The following is a 20,289-nucleotide window of genomic DNA, read 5'->3' as shown; positions in this document are numbered from 1 at the left end:
CACGGACTGGGTCCAAAGTGATTAGCTTGTATCTACCCCAGTGCTTAGTACAGTGTCTGGCACATAGTGAACGCTTGACAAATACCATTAAAAATATATAAATCACAGAGCTTTTAGAGACATTCCCTGCCCACAATGAGCTTACAGTCTAGAGGAAGTCCAGATGTGTGAAATAAACTGATTAGTAGGTAGTAGAAGCTTCCTTGTGAGGACACATGGAAAAGATTAAGCCTCTTCAGTCTGAAACAATCAAAACTGAGGGATGTTAGGCAGTACCCCTTATTAGGAGATTTCTAAAGGGGGCTACCATTATTACAGTGCTAAGTGCTTAGCATAGTGCTTTGCAGACAGTAAGCGCTCAATAAGTATGACTGAGTGAATTACCCAGCAACTCCCAACATCCTGTTGCCATATCAAAGACAAAATTCTGTCTGATGAGACCATTCACTTGACAGAATAATGGCCCTTCGCTCCTATTAATTTATTCCCTGCATTCATACCCAGATGCCACCTAGGGCTCCAACTTCAGCCAATAAATTATCAAGCTGTATTACTCTGGACAACACAACCACTCAATCTAAATGTAAGCACGATACCTGCACAGTACCTCAAAGGACTATTTCAAGGCCAGAAGAATAGGTGTAATCACGATCTCGCCACTATTCTCGACATCTCTCTCATTCAACCCATCACGCAATTCTGTCGGTTCTATCTTCCTAGCATCGCTGACCTCCACCTCTTCCTCTCCATCCAAACTGCTACTGTTCTGATCTCAGAAGTTATTGCCCACGTCGAGTACTACATCAGCCTCCTTGCTGATCTCTTAGCCATTCCTCTCTCTAATCCATACTTCACTCTGATGCCCAGATCATTTTTCTAAAAAAAACCCAAAAAACAAAAAAACCTGTTCAGTCCATATCACCCCATTCCTCAAAAACCTCCAGTGTTTGCCTATCTACCTCCATACCTAACACAAACTCTTTCTTTATGGTATTTGTTAAAACCTTACTATGTGCAGCGCAATGTACTAAGAAACTCTTTACCACTGGGTTCAGTCAGCTCACCCCTCCGATCTGCTATAATCCACTCCTCTAATACCAATCTACTCACTTTGCTTTGATCTCATTTACCCCACCCCAAATCCTCCCTCTGCCCTGGGAATCCCCCCTTCATATCTGACAGACCTCCACTCTCCCCACCTTCAAAATCCTCCTCAAATCACATCTCCAAATGGCCTTCCTAGACTATGCTCTCATTTATAATCCATTAGTGGTAATACCACTGATTGACTGGTATGTATTGAGAATTTACTGTGTGAAGAGCACTGTACTGACTGCTTACTTTGCTCTTGGCTGTGGGCCCCTTCCGATCTTTTCTACTCACCCCAGCCCCATATGCCTGTACTCTACTATTTCCCTTACCTGTACTCTATTTTAACATCACAGAGTCTTAATGTCTTAGAGTGAAGTCTGAGGGCTCCAGAATGTGAAAATTCACATTTTTGTTTTCGTGCCTGTGCCTTTACCAATTTTTTCAAGCCTTCTGCTGTAAAGGATTAACTACTGCTCTATTTTGTTGATTTTGACCAAAATTATAGAATGCCTTGGCACTCTGAATGGATGCTAATCACTACATAAAAAAGGTAGAAATCATCACTTGCAGCTCACAGAAAATCCTGACAACAGAAACAAACAGAGCAATGTGGTCAAAGGAACCCACCTTACTGACAATTACCTGCTATGATTTGTGATTCATATTAGTTCTAGGTCAGTAAGTGATTTCATAAAAGCTTTCAAGAAGTGCATTATTAGGCAAATGAAAAAAAACCTTTCAAGTGAGAAATTTCCATGTAACAAATATTGCCGTTCTGTGTTAAAAGGGAAACAGAGAATTCAGCCGAATTGATACCAAGATGAGATCAATCAATCAATCGTATTTATTGAGCGCTTACTGTGTGCAGAGCACTGTACTAAGCGCTTGGGGAGTACAAGTTGGCAACATATAGAGACGGTCCCTACCCAACAGTGGGCTCACAGTTTAGAAGGGTGAGACAGAGAACAAAACCAAACATATTAACAAAATAAAATAAATAGAATAGATATGTACAAGTAAAATAGAGTAATAAATGTGTACAAACATATATAGATATATTCAGGTGCTGTGGGGAAGGGAAGGAGGTAAGGGGGGGGTGGAGAGGGAGAGCAGGGGGAGAGGAAGGAGGGGGCTCAGTCTGGGAAGGCCTCCTGGAGGAGGTGAGCTCTCAGTAGGGCCTTGAAGAGCATTAGAACAAATCTTGAAATCAGTGCTAAAAAGCCTTTGAAATAGTTCTTATCCCCCTTTTCTGATCCATCAGTTAAAACTAGCTCGTAGAAATGAGTTTCCATATTTAAATAGGGTAAGTGGAAAATCACAGCAACAGGGCCATAAGGCATATTTCTCCATGAGCTAAAGTTTTTTCCCTAGGTTCAGGAAAGCAAGGCGGGTGGAAACTGATGGAAAGGGATGGAAAAAGCTTCATTTGCAAAGTTGACCTATAGGGTAGGCTACCCTTTTCTGATTAAGAGTAGGGGAGAATCTTGCAATCACCAAATTCCATTACTGCCTCACCCCAAACATAACTTCCAGTGCAATACTATCTAGGCCTTCATGAATCCGTGGTAATTATCCAAGAAACTCCATCCAGTATCCTGAAACTATGACAGTTTGATCAGTCCACTAGGCAGTGACCCAATTCCAACTTTACCTCTGACTGACCATGTGATTGCCTGCAAATAACTCTGCTTTACTAATGCTCACTTTCCTTACATATATGGAAGGAACTATTTTTGTCATCTTCAACACAGATACGGCAAGGTGGAAGAAATGGCGCACTGAAAGCATCACTAGTTATTGTTCTGAGGAAGTTGAATCATTAGTATCAGCATCATCAGAACAAAGGAGTAGCAGTAATACATAAGTTGTATGGGCCTGGAGTCAACAACTTCTAAATTCTCATTCCACCCTGCCATGTGGCTTTATGCCAACCTTTGTTTCTCTATGAGTAAAATGGAGAAAAACGGCATTTACTTACCTCTTGGGGACAATGAGACTTGTTCAACAGTACAGAAATGCCATATTTTCTTACATGAGGTTTGCCAACATTTAACAAGTCTTAAAATTCAACGACTTGTGGTCATGATTCAATAAACACATTTTTTCTACTCACATTCCAGAAGGGCTCTGCACAAGATGAAAGCAATTTTAAGTCTTTATGCCTTTGCCTATTGTGAGGACATCCACATGAGTCAAAGTTAAATTCTGAGCCACTGGAACAATTGTAAAATAATCTGCAGGGGACTGTAGCTCTCCTCAGATAACATACTGGAATCAGTGTGGGTTGAAAGACTATCTTCAATCATTGACATTTATGGAGCATTAATGTGTGAAGAGCACTGTACTACACACTTGGGAGAGTATAACACAACAGAGTTGGTAAACAAGTTCCCTGCTCAACAGGAGTTTACATTCTGGAGGGGGAGACAAACATTAAAATAAATTACGGATAGGTACATCTTCAATATATCAGAATGCTCTAATCATGTCTACTGATTTACTTACTGCAGATAATAAAGTCTCTTTTTTTCCCCTCTCACCCTCTGGGCGACTACATAATATTTGCCTACTTTTAAGAAGGCAAAAAAACACTGCAAACTTCATCAGTCTAAATTATTTTCTCCTTAAAAATCACAGTTCAGTTGTCATTTTATCAGACCGTGACAATGTATCTGAATTTCAAGCTGCAAAGAAAGGAGTCCTGATTTATACAGGATAGTTCAGTAATAAACTTTGTTGCATATTTTGGGGGAATAGGAGGCAAATTGAAGACCAAAAAAAAATAACGCTTTCCGTGAGGGTTTATTAGAAGTCAGAGATGTCAAGTGAGTTGACTCTAAGAGGATTATTAATGGATTTAATGAATTAAATCATTAAAAAACATGAAATCAAAACCTGAAATCAATGTTATTTGGCTCATGCGGATTTTCTCTTCTTTCTGACTTCTTGCACAATATTGTGCCAATTACTCATGAGGTAAAAATGTCATTGCAAGCACTTTAAAAGCAGCAATTGTGTCTTCTTACTCCCCTATATTTACCCATAGCACCTAAGAGGGGCCTCATCTTTCAGTGAGGCCTCAAATGTCTTGTCTGATTGCCTGCATAACAGTGGTAGTATCTACAGGATAGTGGGACTGTATTTCTGAGAATCACTTGTTCAATTTGTCCATGAAAATGAAATAGAGAAGCAGTGTGACCTAGCGGAAAGAGCATGGGCCTAAGAGTCAAAAGGACCTGGGTTCTAATCCTGGCTCTGCCACTTGTCTGCTGTGTGACCTCGGACAAGTCACTTCACTTTTTTTTTAAAATGGCATTTATTAAGCACTTACTATGTGCAAAGCACTGTTCTAAGCGCTGGGGGGGTTACAAGGTGATCAGGTTGTCCCACGTGGGGCTCACAGTCTTCATCCCCATTTTACAGGTGAGGGAACGGAGGCACAGAGAAGTGAAGTGACTTGCCCAAAGTCACACAGCGGACAAGTGGCGGAGCCGGGACTAGAACCCATGGCCTCTGACTCCCAAACCCGGGCTCTTTCCATTGAGCCACGCTGCTCGCTTAGTACAGTGCTCTGAGCACAGTAAGTGCTCAATAAATGTGATAGAATGAACGAATGATCCAACAGACAAGGTCACCTGAGGTCTGCTGGCTTCAGGTTGGCAGGCAAACCATCATAAAGTCGGCTAGGATAACATAAACCCGCTGTCTACACAGCTAATGACCAGCTTTCCCTCAATCATCACTTGTATCTGCCAGTCTCTGGAAGAGTGGCTCAGTGCCTGGTTCTATTACAATCAATGTCATTGTTCCCCCTCTTTTAGCAGCAGATGGGGGCAGGGGCGTGGGAGTCTGAAGGTCATGGGTTCTAATCCCGGCTCCCCTGTGTGACCTTGGGCGAACCACTTCACTTCTCTGTACCTCAGTTACCTCATCTGTGAAACAGAGATCGAGACTGTGAGCCCCACTTAGGACAGGGACTGTGCCCAACCCGATTCGCTTGTATCCAACCCAGAGCTTAGTACAGTGCTTGACACATGGTAAGCGCTTAAATGCCACAATTATTATTAGCAATTATTATTTTAGAAAAAGCATTAACCGACCAGAGCTATAGCTATTTGAGCAATCGTGTTTACTGAGTGTTTTCTATACCCAGAGCATTGTATTAGGCCCAAGTGCTGACAAATATTTGTTAAACGCTATGTGCCAAGCACTGTTCTAAGCACTGGGTGGATACAAGGTAAACAGGTTGTCCCCCATAGGGCTCACAGACAATCCCCATTTTACAGATGAGGGAACTGAGGCTCAGAGAAGTTACTTGCCCAAGGTCACACAGCTGATTAGTGGCGGAGTCGGGATTAGAACCCATGACCTCTGACTCCCAAGCCCGGGCTCTTGCTACTGAGCCATGCTCTATCCACTAGGCCATGCTGCTACTCCTGATTTCCAATTTGGAGCCCTCACTACAGGCTTTACAAACAAGTCAAGTATTTGTCCAGGGCAGCAACTCAAGGATGCAATTAAATCTATGTTGAAAATGGCCCTAAATTAGCAATTTGGAGCTAGAGGGCAGGAAAACTAATCAGGAAGATAAAATGCAAGGAACATGGGTAAATGGGAGAAACAAGCATAAAACCCAGAGAATCGTTCTCCGGGAAACTGAACTTTGGAGGAAGAAGGCACCCCTCCAAGAATGGTTCTAACGAACACACTGGGAAGCAACGGAAGACAACCAGCACCCAAAATGTACAGGGGAAGGGAGAGGATAGGATTAGACTGTAAGCCTGTTGTGGGCAGAGAATGTGTCTGTTTATTGTTATATTGTACTCTCCTAAGCACTTTGCACACAGTAAGCACTCAATAAATATGACTGACTAAATGAATGAATCCAAATAGTACCTACTGTACCTCGTCCCCCCTCCATCCCCCCATCTTACCTCCTTCCCTTCCCCACAGCACCTGTATATATGTATATATGTTTGTACATATTTATTATTCTATTTATTTATTTATTTTACTTGTACATATCTATTCTATTTATTTTATTTTGTTAGTATGTTTGGCTTTGTTCTCTGTCTCCCCTTTGTAGACTGTGAGCCCACTGTTGGGTAAGGACTGTCTCTATATGTTGCCAACTTGTACTTCCCAAGCGCTTAGTACAGTGCTCTGCACACAGTAAGCGCTCAATAAATTTGATTGATTGATTGATACTGTAAATGACTAACACAGCTAATGCATAATCTACAAAATGACAGCTTGCCTGAGAGGTGAAAGGAAATGAGGAAACCAATATATATGAAAGGTTTAGGGGGAAGACATACTATTATTATGGTATTTGCTAAGCACTTACTATGCGTCAGGCACTGTACTAAGCGCTGGGGTGGATACGAGCAAATTGCGTGACCCCTGTCACGTATGGGGCTCACGGTCTTAATCCCCATTTTACAGATGAGGCAACTGAGGCACAGAGAAGTTAAGTGACTTGCCCAAGGCCACACAGCAGTCACAGCAGATTTGCTTGTATCCATCCCAGAACTTAGTACAGTGCCTGGCACACAGTATGCACGTAACAAATACCATAATTATAACTATTATTGCTAACTTTAAAAAAATGCAGGCTTTATTAGTTCTAAATTGCTGGTTTATAATGTATCACCAAATACAAAACCTATTGAATTCGCTCGAAGGAAATTAGGATTTCTTTTTTTTTTTTTTTTTTACTGCGACGCAGTTATGGTTAGTCCAGTGTGAAAAGTATAACTGCCCAATCTTTTCTCCCGTTCCACCTCACTGCTTCAGGGCACTGGGGAAAGCAATTCTGCCCAAAATAACATGGCCCTTAAATGTGGGCGGCTGAATGGCTAAGCTTTTTAAGATGCTGCGTACTGCCAACAGAGCTATACAAGTGGGACTTGAAAAGTCTATAGCGACTGAAGGTATCCTCATTCCCCTTCTGGAGTACGGCCAAGTGAATAGAGGTCTTAAAAATCTGCCCCTTCCTCAAGAGCAACAGCCAACCAGCCATGCAGACTAACAATTCGTGTGACCCAAGGGTGTGGGTGGAGAATAGAAGTGACCTATTTCTGACTTTTTTCAAATTTTTATCATCATCAATCGTATTTATCGTATTTTTATCAATCAGTTTTTATCAATCGTATTTTTATCTGCCCTTGCTTAAACTCCTCTAACAATCATTGGTCAGACAGCGGTTGGAATGAAGGTGTATCCAGTTTGCCTAAAGAACTGTCCAAAGGTGTCAATTTCACAGAATTTACGTGTGTCTGTGTGTATTTAGTCAGGGGATGAGAGCAGAAAGAAGCCCCCACAATGAAGGCAATCACCCCTGGAACTTTTTATGATAGATTACCAGTCTCACTCATCCCCAGTCTCCGATAAGACCTTTTAGACTGTGAGCCCACTGTTGGGTAGGGACTGTCTCTATATGTTGCCAACTTGTACTTCCCAAGCGCTTAGTATAGTGCTCTGCACACAGTAAGCGCTCAATAAATACGATTGACTGATAAGACCTGAAAGGTTTTAGTCACGGCTGGAAAGACTGAAAATAGTAGCTTTCTGGCCATTTTTTTAATGTTATTTGTTAAGTGCTTACTATGCGCCAGACACTGTTTTAAGCACTGGGACAGATACAAGGTAATCAGGTTGACACATCCATGTCCCAAGAGGGGCTCGCAATCGTAACTGAGGCATGGGGAAGTAAAGTGACTTGCCCAAGGTCACACAGCAGCAAGTGGTGGAGGCAGGATTAGAACCCAGGCCCACCTGACTCGCAGGCCCGTGCTCTAGCTGCTGGGACATGCTACTTCTCATGGTCAATTTCTTAAACTCTATTCCCTTCTTAGTCACCATCCTTCATAAAATCTCTCTCTGCCCCTAGACCCAAAATAAAAAGCTGGTGCTGTTGGTGGTGTCACCATAACAGTCTAGGGGATTAGATTCAATATTATCAATATTATATTCAATATTATATTCAATAAATACAATTGAATGAATGAATGAATAGGGGATGACTGAAATGGCGTTTCAAGACCAAGAACACTCCTAAAATTGAGAGATGTTTTTCTTGTTCTGGAAAAATTATTGGTCGAACTGCCAAATCAGCTCTCTTTCCTGGGTAGCTGAAGACAGATTAGAACCTGCTGCGTCTACCTTAATTTCTTTCTAGTTTTCAATCTATAAATGGGTTCTAGCCTTCTAGACTCGGTCTATATTTCTCAAGTTACCGGAGTCAAACTGGATTGGACTCTAAAAGCAGATCATTCATTCATTCAATTGTATTTATTGAGCACTTACTGTGTACAGAGCACTGTACTAAGCGTTTGGGAGAGTATAATACAACAATAAACAGACATATTCCCTGCCTATGACGAGCTTACAGTCTAGAGGGACTGTATGGTATTTATGGTATTTAAGCACTTACTATGTAACAAGCACTGTACTAAGGGCTGGATCTACCTCAGTGCTTAGTACAGTGCCTGGCACACAGTAAGGACTTAACAAATACCACAGATATTATCATTATTATTATTATCACTGATGGTTTATTTTAATAGTAATGATGGCATTTATTAAGCGCTTATTATGTGCAAAGCACTGTTCTAAGCGCTGGGGAATTTACAAGGTGATCAGGTTGTCCCACGTGGGGCTCACAGTCTCAATTCCCATTTTACAGAGGAGGTAACTGAGGCCCAGAGAAATGAAGTGACTTGCCCAAAGTCACACAGCTGACCAGTAGCAGAGCCGGGATTTGAACCCATGACCTATGGCTTTCCGCTGAGCCACGCTGCTTCCCTACTTCCCAAGCGCTTAGTACAGTGCTCTGCACACAGTAAGCGCTCGATAAATACGACAGAATGAATGAACGAATGAATGAAGCACTGTTCTAAGCACTGGGGGGTTACAAGGTGATCAGGTTGCCCCCCACCATGGGGCTCACAGTCTTCATCCCCGTTTTACAGAGGAGGTAACTGAGGCCCAGAGAATCAATCAATCAATTGTATTTACTTAGCGCTTACTGTGTGCAGTAAGCACACAGTGTACTAAGCGCTTGGGAAGTACAAGTTGGCAACATAGTGAAGTGAAGTGACTTGCCCAAAGTCATACAGTTGACAAGTGTGTCCACCAAGTACCCACATCAGAGCAGAAGGTCCTGCTTTCTGGGGCCCCCTGAAGTGCCCAGAGATGGCTTCGCAGGCCAGCCACTCACTACTATTTTCTGCTTGGCACCCACTTCTACTGCAAACCCTGGAGATTTCTCTGCCCTGTATGCCCCATTTCTAATTTTACAATTTCCCCTTTCCTCCCGTCATTCAATCGCATTTATTGTGCGTTTACCATGTGCGGAGCACTGACTGAGCGCTTTAGAGAGTACAATACAACAAAAACAGGTGCATTCCCTGCCCACAATCCTGCCCCAAGCCGCTCCCCATAGAAGAAAGCCGCCGAGAGGATTTACCTTCCGAACTGAAGCCAACCGATTCATCATTAGAGATTCTTCCCGGTCGTCGTCGTCGTCCAAGTCCAGCATCGGCATGCTGAAGGCGTCTATGATACTGCAACACCTTGAGCTCTCGTCCCTTGGGTCGAAAGGGTCCACAATGATGGGTTCTGTCCCTTTGATTTCACAGCGACAGAAAGGGCATCCTTGGCCGTCGGACTCCTAGGGAAAACACAAACAAAACAAGACCGTTAGTCTCCAAACGTACCATTCGTGGCCCTAGAATCTACTGGCACATTCAAAGATGTTGCTAACCCACCTTCTTTATTTCTATAGTGGTAATAATAATCACACTAACAATGGTATTTATATATATATATATATATGTATATATATATATATATATATATTGATTGATTGATTGAGTGATTACTGTGTAAAGGAGCACTAAGCGCTTGGGAGAGTTCAATACAACAATAGACAAGACATGTTCCCCACCCACAGTGAGCCTGGAGTCTAGAGCTGGGGAGACAGACATTAATATAAATAAATGACAGATATGTACATAAGTGTTGTAGGGCTGGCAGGGGAGAATAACAAAGGAAGTAAGTCAGGGCGACACAGAAGGGAGTGGGAGGAGAGGAAATGGGGTGCTTAGTCAGGGAAGGCCTTCTGGAGAAGATGTGCCTTGTTAAGCACTTACTATGTGCCAGGCACTGGTGTAGATACAAGGTAATTGGGTTGGACACAGTCCCTGTCCCACATAGGACTCAGAGTCTTAATCCTATTTTACATATGAAGGAACTGAGGCATAGAAAAGAAGAAGAATAATGATGATGATGGTATTTGTTAAGCGCTTACTATATGCAAGCACTGGAGAAGATACCAGGTAATCAGGTTGTCCCTCGTGGCTCACAGTCTTAATCCCCATTTTGCAGATGTGGTAACTGAGGTAAAGAGAAGTTAGGTGACTTGCCCAAGGTCACACAGCAGATAAGCGGCAGAGCCAGGATTAGACCTCGGGTCTTTCTGACACCCAGGCCCGGCCTTTATCCATCAGGCTACACTGTTACTTGCATGAGGTACCCGGGTTAAGCTCTGCAAATGTGCTTTGTCAAGAAATTAGGAAGTTGGCATAACTGTGAGACCGACAGGTATGACCTAACCCTAACCCTCGTGATTCCTTCACCATGAGAGAGGGATTCAAGGTGGGAGAAAAACTCCCCTATCCCTATCAGTTGGCTCAGAGATGAATCAGAGACTCCCAGGGCTGGAGCCCAGGGTCTGTGGCTCGGCCCAGCAAAGGCAATGTGACTTTTACTGTTATTTTTTATGCTTTTTGCATTTGTATTTGTTTTTGTATGCTTCCAAGCATTTAGTACAGTGCTCTTCAAACAGTAAGCACTCAATAAATATGACTGACTGACAAGGGCCAAAGAAGGACGATAAAGAGGAGGAGGAGATTTGGAGTAGGGCTTCATACAAACTCAACAGAGAAGCCTAGAAGACTACGAGGACTGTAAGCTCATTGCGGGCAGGGAATGTGTCAGGTTTATTGTTGAACAGTACTCTTCCAAGCGCTTGGTACAGTGCTCTGCACACAGTAAGGGCTCAATAAACTCCATTGAATGGACGGAATTTAGAGAGTAATAAAGCTACTGAAAGAACCCAGCATCTTCTGTCTTGCAGTTCCACAGTTTATTTTCTAGATCACACCATCTCCCAAACTACACTCCACCAGGCGAACACACGTTGGAAGAAAATGTATGCAACACTTTCAATTCCAGGTATCTAGCATTTACTTGGTATATCAATCAATCAACCAACCAATCAATCGTATTTATTGAGCGCTTACTGTGTGCAGAGCACTGTACTAATCGCTTGGGAAGTACAAGTCGGCAACACATAGAGACAGTCCCTTCCCAACAGTGGGCTCACAGTCTAGAAGGGGGAGACAGAAAACAAAACCAAACATACTAACAAAATAAAATAAATAGAATAGATATGTACAAGTAAAATAAAGAGTAATAAATATGTACAAACATATATACATCAATCAATCAACCGTACTATGGAGCGCTTACTGTGTGCAGAGCACTGTACTAAGCACTTGGGAGAATCCAACAGAATTAGCAGACACATTCCCTGCTCCAAATGCCACTTTAAGAGGATGTTCAAGACAGCGAAGTATTTCATAGTCTATTTTCAAGTCAAATATAAATTTAGAATAAAACAATGGAACTCGATTAGGACATCAAGCAATTTTTGCTCTTGATTGCTCAAAGGTGAATGGTAGACTGAACACACTTGCAAAACACTTGCAACGGACTGCAGAAGTGATCAACTGCATGCTTCACCAACCGAAAAATGCAACTGTCAATTTGGAGTACAAAATGTTAATGAAGACGTGTATCCAATAAACTTCTCCTTTTCTAGCCTTCACCAAATATTAAATAGTATTTACTGATCCCTTACTATGCGCAGAACATTGTATGAAGTGTTTGGGAGCGTACACATGTATTCTGAGACTGTCCTTAAACCTCAAATGACTCTTAATAGGTAGTATTTTCTAAAGATATTTGTATTTTTTTTTAATGGTATTTGATACATGCATATTACAATGTCAAATACTGTGCCAAGCACCGGGGTAAATACAAGTGAATCAGGTTGGACATAGTCCCTGTCCCTCATGGGGCTCACAGTCAAATACAGCGCTTAGAACAGTGCTCTGCACAAAGTAAGAGCTTAATAAATGCTATTAAAAAAAATACGATTGAATAAATGATGAAATAACACCTCATTTGAGTTACTCTCTGAAACAACTTAGCTTTCGGTCCTTCTTAGGTATTCCCAGGTAAGAAGACTTGCTTTAATTATTTGGGATGACCTGAAAACAAACCAACATTGGCAAAAAAGAAACAGCCCCAAATTCCCACAAACCAATCCACAAATGAGGAACTAGCTTATATCCTAAATTTTAAGTACTATCTTTTGCAAATGCACCTTCATAATTTGAAAACGAAAAATGCAAAATGGTGTTATATCAGTAGGGTCATAAACACTGTGTCTGGCCTAATTAACTTGAATTTACACCAGTGCTTCGAACAGTGCTTGACACATAGTGATTAGATACCATAAAACACCCAATATCCGTTTGAATGGTTATGTTGTAAGTTTGTTTCCAGTACTCAAACATCAAGGCTGTATTGGCTACTCCCAACTCCTTCTGACCATCTCTATATGTTGCCAACTTGTACTTCCCAAGTGCTTAATACAGTGCTCTGCACACAGTAAGCGCTCAATAAATACGATTGAATGAATGAACATTCAAAAATTAAATTCATTAAAAGAAATGTGCTAGAGTAACCTTTGTATAGTGACAACTTTGTGTCAGGTGATTCACACGCTTCCCTTTACAGTCCAAGGCTAGGGTAGCTAAAGCTGCTGCAATGCCACCGGGCCACTGAAGTGTAAAAGAGTTCTCTCCAGCTTTGGAGTGGCGGAAGATCAATCCACTGTATTTACTTATTTTTAAACGGCATTTTTTTAAGCGTTCATTATGCACTGGGCACTGTACTAAGGTCTCGGTTAGACACAAGCTAATCAAGTTGGACACAGTCCACGTCCCACATGAGGCTCACAGTCTTAATCCCCATTTTACAGACGAGGTAACTGAAGCACAGGGAAATTAGGTGACTTGCTCAAGGTCACACAGCAGTGGAGTTGTGGAGCTTCGATTCGAACACGGGTCCTCCGATTCCTAGGAATGTGCTCTAGCCACTAGGCCATGCTGCTTCTCAACTGAGTTGACTGAGCGCTTACAGTGTGCAAAGCACTGTACTAAGTGCGTGTACACCAAAAGCTGGAAACATGGCCCTGCCACCTCTATGGCTGAGTGTGTTGCGAGCATACCGAGAAGTGTGGGGAAAAGACAGAAGATGCTCTTTTTTTGAGGGCCCTCTACTGCTCCCTAATAATAATAATTATGGTATTTGTTAAGCGCTTACTATGTGTGAATCACTGTTCTAAGCGCTGTGGGGGGGAGATATATATATATATGTACATACATTTGTACATATTTATTCCTCTATTTATTTATTTTACTTGTACATATCTATTCTCTTTATTTTATTTTGTTAGTATGTTTGGTTTTGTTCTCTGTCTCCCCCTTTTAGACTGTGAGCCCACTGTTGGGTAGGGACTGTCTCTATATGTTGCCAACTTGTACTTCCCAAGCGCTTAGTACAGTGCTCTGCACACAGTAAGCGCTCGATAAATACGATTGATTGATTGATTGATTGAGATACAAGGTGATCAGGTTGTCCCATGTGGGGCTCAGAGGCTTAATCTCCATTTTACAGATGAGGTAACTGAGGCACAGAGAAGTGAAGTGACTTGCCCAAAGTCACACAGCTGACAACTCGTGGAGCCGGGATTTGAACCCATGACCTCTGACTCCAAAGCCTGTGCTCTTTCCACTGAGCCACGCTGCTTCTCCCTAGTACTGTTTATACTCTCCCAAGCTCTTAATACAGTGCTTTGCAATCAATCAATCATTATTGAGCGCTTACTGTGTGCAGAGCACTGTACTAAGTGCTTGGGAAGTACAAGTTGGCAACATATAGAGACAGTCCCTACCCAACAGTGGGCTCACAGTCTAAAAGGGGGAGACAGAGAACAAAACCAAACATACTAACAAAATAAAATAAATAGAATAGATATGTACAAGTAAAATAAATAAATAAATAGAGTAATAGCACTGTAAGCATTAAACACATACAACTGAATGAATGAAAGTACTGTATGGGAGGAGTTTAAAATCCTGAGTGTCACATATCAGCGCTATATCTACTGTCCTTTTTGTGAAGCATATTTTGTCTTCCCTGGTGCACCCGGAAAACTCCATATACCCAATCTATCACCGACAGCCATCATAAAAGGAATTTTCCATTTTTTTTCTTTTTCCCCCTGGGTAGCTCAAGGCCCAACAATAACATTCTGATTAGAATGAAACTGGTATAATGCTTCTTCTCTCCTACTGCATTCATTCCTTGTCAGGCATGTTGGTCTGATTTATTTCCTGGCCAAGGTAGGTTTAGCTTTCCACTCTTTCAAGTATTTCACCAGTTTCATAAAGGTGGAGAGTATCTGTTGAGGAACCATTTAGCCTTTGAGAGGTTCAGTTTGAATCGAATTTTGTGTGACTGTAGATATAATTCTTGCAGTTTTCTCTCCAATTCTGTTGCACTGTGATGTAACAGTCTATGAATGCACGTATTCTCCTAAGCGGGAGTATGTGTACATGTCTGACACGCAGAGAAGTTAATAACGTTTTCCAAGTCACACAGTGAGCGACAGAGCCAAAAATAGCACCTCGATTTCCTGAATCTCAGTCCAACGCTCCATCCTCCAGACTACTCTCCTCCCACAAAAATGCAGTTTTAAGTATTTCAAAAATAGGGCATTTCCACTCTGGCTTTGGAAACCTGGCCACACCTTGAATCGAAAATAAAGGTGGGGACAAAATTTCAGACCTTTCATTTCTAGTCATCTGTACAGACCACTGTCTTAGGGGAGCATATTTTGAAAATGAAGAAAAAAATGAAACCACACAGCTGGGGTGGGAACTCCCTCTCTGAACATTCCTGAAATTTGTTAACAAGCTACTAGCTGAAAGTTTGGTGAAAGCCCTGCTTCTAGTAAATGACCCTTTCAGAGAGGGCCTTCAAAAAGGTAAATCACACTGCACCAAATTCAGTATTCAGCGCAGAATCTGGGCCTGCTTATTCAAACCCTTAAATAACACAGATGTTTTAGAAGGAGAAAAAAAAAAACCATCAGAAACCTCTCCTGAGGCATGACTAACGAGCCATTATGACAGCAATTAAATGCTACCCATTTGCCGCCTGCATCAACTGACATGGCTACAGTATGTTTTTTTCATCTCCTCATTAATTATACAAAAGTTATATTTGCAGTGAAGTTTCATTAAACTGAAAATGCGGCACCTAATGGAAGAAACACTCAGGACTCATTTTTCATCGAAGAAATACTTGTAATTAAATGTGTTTTAACAGAAAAGTGAACATTTCCATTTATTTTTATTTCCTATTTATGCATGATTGATTTATTATGGCTTCCTGGCAATTCTACAACATGTGCGTCTAGGAGGACTGAGAATTCCCAAGTTCACATAAGATGGTGGAACTTATTCAAGTTTTCACCCTGATTAAAATGGCTTGTACCCCACACCAAGCTGTACTACAAATAAAATAACTGATCAGCGCCCAAAGTTTTCTGTTACGTACAGCTCTATATACAAAGAGCCCTAAATATTTATGTTCACATAATCCTGCTGTTGGCCAAGTATCCACCTTTTAGCATCACTCTGAGAACCAGAAAGAGCCCAGGCTGGGAGTCCGAACGGTCTGGGTTCTAATGTCGGCTCTGCCGGCTGTCTGCTGGGTGACCTAGGACAAATCGCTTCACTTTTCAGGGCCTCAGTTCCCTCATCTTTAAAATGGGAATTAAGACTGTGAGCCTCACATTGGACATAAACTGTGGCCAACCTGATGATCTTGTATCTAGCCCAGAGATGAGTACAATGCCCGGCACATATAAAGTGCTTAGAAAATACCAATCCTTGCCCCCGCCACCACAAAAAAATGGGAATCAGGTGACCAGGAAACTAATCCCAGTTTTATCTATGGGGCTTTTACCATGAGTTATGAAGGTTTCTGATCTAAGAACCACATAAGGGTGAAAGAAAGACAGGCATCACAGGTATCCTGACAGGATGCTAAAGACCCCAGTGGTTACCAAGGCAACCGGCTCCTGAGCTAGAACACCATGTATGGCTCAGTATGGACACCCCGTGCGGAACGTGTACCAACTTTGGTGCTCTGACTGCTGTGTGACCTTAGGCAAGTCACCTCGCTTCTCTGGGCCTCAGTTACCTCATCAGTAAAATGGAGATTAAGGTTGTCAGCCCCATAGAGGACCGGGACTATGTCCAACCCGGCCAAATTGCATCTACCCCAGCGCTTAGAACAGTGGTTGGCACATAATAAGGACTTAATAAGTACCATTATTATCATCATTATTACTGTACTCACCCAAGTGCTTAGTACAGTGCTCTGCACACAGCTGATGTCTAATAAATACCAAGGATTGATTGATATGCCATGGCCACTGAGGCTGTAAAATGGGTCCTAAAAGTGTGAGTGCATTTTGCAAAGTATTGCACTGCATCCTTTTCTGGCGACTCACTTGTTGTGCTCTGTGCTCTAACGGTCACCGGACTGTCCCTAGTTATATAATAACAATAATAATAATAATGGTACTTGTTAAGCACTTACTATGTGCCAAGGACTGTTCTAAGCACTTGGGTAGATACAAGTTAATCAGGTTGGACACAGTGTCCCACAAGGAACTCACACTCATAAAAATAATAATAATAATAATAATAATAATGATAGCATTTATTAAGCGCTTACTATGTGCAAAGCACTGTTCTAAGTGCTGGGGAGGTTACAAGGCGATCAGGTTGTCCCACAGGGGGCTCACAGTCTTAATCCCCATTTTACAGATGAGGTAACTGAGGCCCAGAGAAGTGAAGTGACTTGCCCAAAGTCACACAGCTGACAATTGGTGGAGCCGGGATTTGAACCCATGACCTCTGACTCCAAAGCCCGGGCTCTTTCCACTGAGCCACGCTGCTTCTCAATTCCCATTTTACATATGAGGTAACTGAGGCTCAAACAAGTTAAGTGACTTGCCCACGGTCACGCAACAGATATATTAGCAAGCTGGGATTAGAACCCAGTTCCTTCTGACTCCGGGTCCTTGCTCTCTCCACTAAGCCACAGTGTTTCTATCATTCATCTATTTTAGCTTTTCTATTTGGTTCTTGGATTCTTAAATGCTCTGGAGAGGTTTATACACTTATTTATCTTTTCGATATCCAGTCTTTCCCCATCAAGATAGCGAGACCACTGTGGGAAAGGGGCAAGTGCCTAGCCGTTATGTCTAGTAAATCCATCTCAGTCCTTAGCAAAGACAGCAAAAATAGTATGACAGCACTTATTAAAACACCATTACTCAGATACCTGTGGGATCTTCTACTTCCTTAACACCCAACACAAAGTTGTTTAGAAAACTTGGCCCCCTGGGCCTTTCTGTTGTTTTGAACGGTTAATTCCCAGCACGGTCTCTTCATTGCCCTCACACTAACTGTACCTGACTCTAGATTCTCCCATCTCTTCCTTCCTGCTGCTGCCTTAATAATGATTATGGCATCTGTTAAGCACTTACTATGTGCCAGGCACTGTACTAAGCACTGGGGTGGGTACGAGCAAATCGGGTTGGACATGGTCCCTGTCCCATGTGGGGCTCACAGTCTCAACACCCATTTTACAGATGAGAGGAGCGGGGCCCAGAGAATGACGTGACTTGCCCAACGTCACACAGTAGAAAAGTGGTGGAGGCAGGATTAGAACTCATGACCTTTTAGACTGTGAGCCCTTTGTTGGGTAGGGACTGTCTCTATATGTTGCCAATTTGTACTTCCCAAGCGCTTAGTACAGTGCTCTGCACACAGTAAGCGCTCAATAAATACGATTGATGATGATGACCTTCTGACTCCAGGCCCGTGCTCTATCCACTGCGCCTTAGCTCAGAACTCATTCCCTCCCCAAATGGTAAAACTAAACAAAAATGGGAGTCTATATAGCCTATACCTCAGTAGGAATATTCTGCAAACTACAATTTGCACAGTACTTTTAAAGCAGCAGCACTGAAAACAGCATATTCTCATTTTTCCCCCTATTTTTTAACTCTGCATCCCATCCTCATCTTAAATTATGTCATATTAATATTTTTCTCCAAATTACTCTCTCCCAGAGTTATCCTGTTTGCTCAGCAAATATTAGCCCTGAATTTGCATTGCCAAAATAATCCACATTTGAAACATTGTTAGATTAGCTTAATTAAATGCATTCAGAGGTTGAGTACCTCAGATAGTATTTATTGTACAATTTGCACACATTGAATATTTATGAATTAAACTGCTTTTTGTTTGGCTCCTATTCTAATTTACTTTGAGTAATGCTTCCTCTCAAAAATCTGTTTTTGAGTACTCGGTACTTTTCATATTTATTTACCCTTAAACATAATATTAAACAGTGATTCATGGAGGAAAAAGGGGCAAATGAATGCAAATAATTGACTAAGTTTTATGGTACATTTATGGTTCATTCTAGATGAAGGAGAAACAAAAAATAAACTAAAGAGATCTATTGTGATCATCCAAGAAACCCATTCTTGTAGTTTGACCACTCAGGATATTTTTATTATCCCTCACGGCTATTGGGAGACACTTTTTTCCCCGATACACATCTCTAGTTCTTAGGTAACTACCTAGAACCGCTGTCATTATTAGCAGCTTCACTAAAGTTTGTGCTTTGCAAACTAGGCCTTTTTCCATTGTACTTAATCGATTATGGAATTTATTAGGCTCTTACAATGTGCCAAATTCTGTTCTAAGTGCTGCGGTAGATACTAGATAACCACATTGGCTATCTAAATGTGGTTCAAGCGCTTAGTACAGCGCTCTGCACACAGTAAGCGCTCAATAAATACGATTGATTGATTGATTGGCTACAACCCCCATCCCAGATGGGGCTCACAGTCCATGGAGTACTTAAACTTCATCCAAGAAACTTTTAGACCCCTTTTAAACTGTGAGCCCACTGTTGGGTAGGGACTGTCTCTATATGTTGCCAACTTGTACTTCCCAAGCGCTTAGTACAGTGCTCTGCACACAGTAAGTGCTCAATAAATACGATTGATTGATTGATTGATTGATTAAACTAAGTACTTGGTACAGTGCTCTAGACTGTAAAGCTCCTTGTGGGCAGGGAATGAGTCTACCAACTCTGTTATATTGTCCTCTCTCCCAAATGCTTAGTACGGTGCTCTCCACAAAGTAAGCTCAATAGATATGATTGAGTACCTGTTTCATAATAATAATTGGCATTTATTAAGCGCTTACTATGTGCAAAGCACTGTTCTAAGCGCTCCCCATCCTAGATTTACATAACTTGCTTTTCGACCCTACCTGTCCTTACTGAATTTCAGTTTATTTTTGTTAAACCATTTTCCCAATGTTTTGTCACACTGAATTCTAGCCTAACTTCCAAAGTCTTAGCAGCCCCACTGTCACCTGTAATTTGCTGGGCAAGGCATCGATTCCTTTTTCAGGTCATCAAAAATGATACTGAATAGGGGCCAAGTTTGACTCAATGAGTCTCCCAGATCCCTAATGAGTCACTGTTGTTCCCCTTTCAGTAGGACCCAGGATCCAACTCAGTTCCCAAAAAGGAGGGTTACGCCAATGAGCATGTCAATGGAAAGCAATCGAGAGTCTTAGTGAAGACCAGACTCGATCAATCATATTGACTGCAGAGCACTGTACGAAGCGCTTGGGAGAGTACACTGTAACAGAGTTCCCTGCCCACAATGAGCTTACGGTCGAGAAAGACGGCATCTATTATTTCTCCCTTGTGAGCCTGCCAAACTATGAGAGGAGATGAAATCAGTCTGGTACGATTTGCTCTCCTCAAAGACATTTCCAAATATACACTTGTCTTGCAAATTTGAAGGCGATACCAGCGATGATTGATTTGGCTCAAGGGGGATTTATCTACCACACTGTGCGCACAAAAAGAGGGCCCCCATTTGGATTG

The 20,289-nt window shown here is 41.9% G+C and overlaps 1 protein-coding gene across 1 annotated transcript in view; it reads right to left on the bottom strand.

The window, feature by feature from the left end:
• CBLB (Cbl proto-oncogene B) overlaps nt 1-20,289 on the bottom strand; it is a 221,031-nt gene that overhangs the window by 67,573 nt on the left and 133,169 nt on the right. Inside the window, exon 10 of the mRNA XM_038766102.1 lies at nt 9,563-9,766. Coding sequence (XP_038622030.1) covers nt 9,563-9,766 — 204 coding nt within the window. The remainder of the gene's footprint in view (nt 1-9,562; nt 9,767-20,289) is intronic.

Source organism: Tachyglossus aculeatus, chromosome 24, assembly GCF_015852505.1.
Source record: "Tachyglossus aculeatus isolate mTacAcu1 chromosome 24, mTacAcu1.pri, whole genome shotgun sequence".
NCBI classification, from domain to species: Eukaryota; Metazoa; Chordata; class Mammalia; order Monotremata; family Tachyglossidae; genus Tachyglossus; species Tachyglossus aculeatus.
The sequence above is the reverse complement of the archived record's forward strand: the minus strand, read 5'-3'. Positions and strand labels throughout refer to the sequence as shown.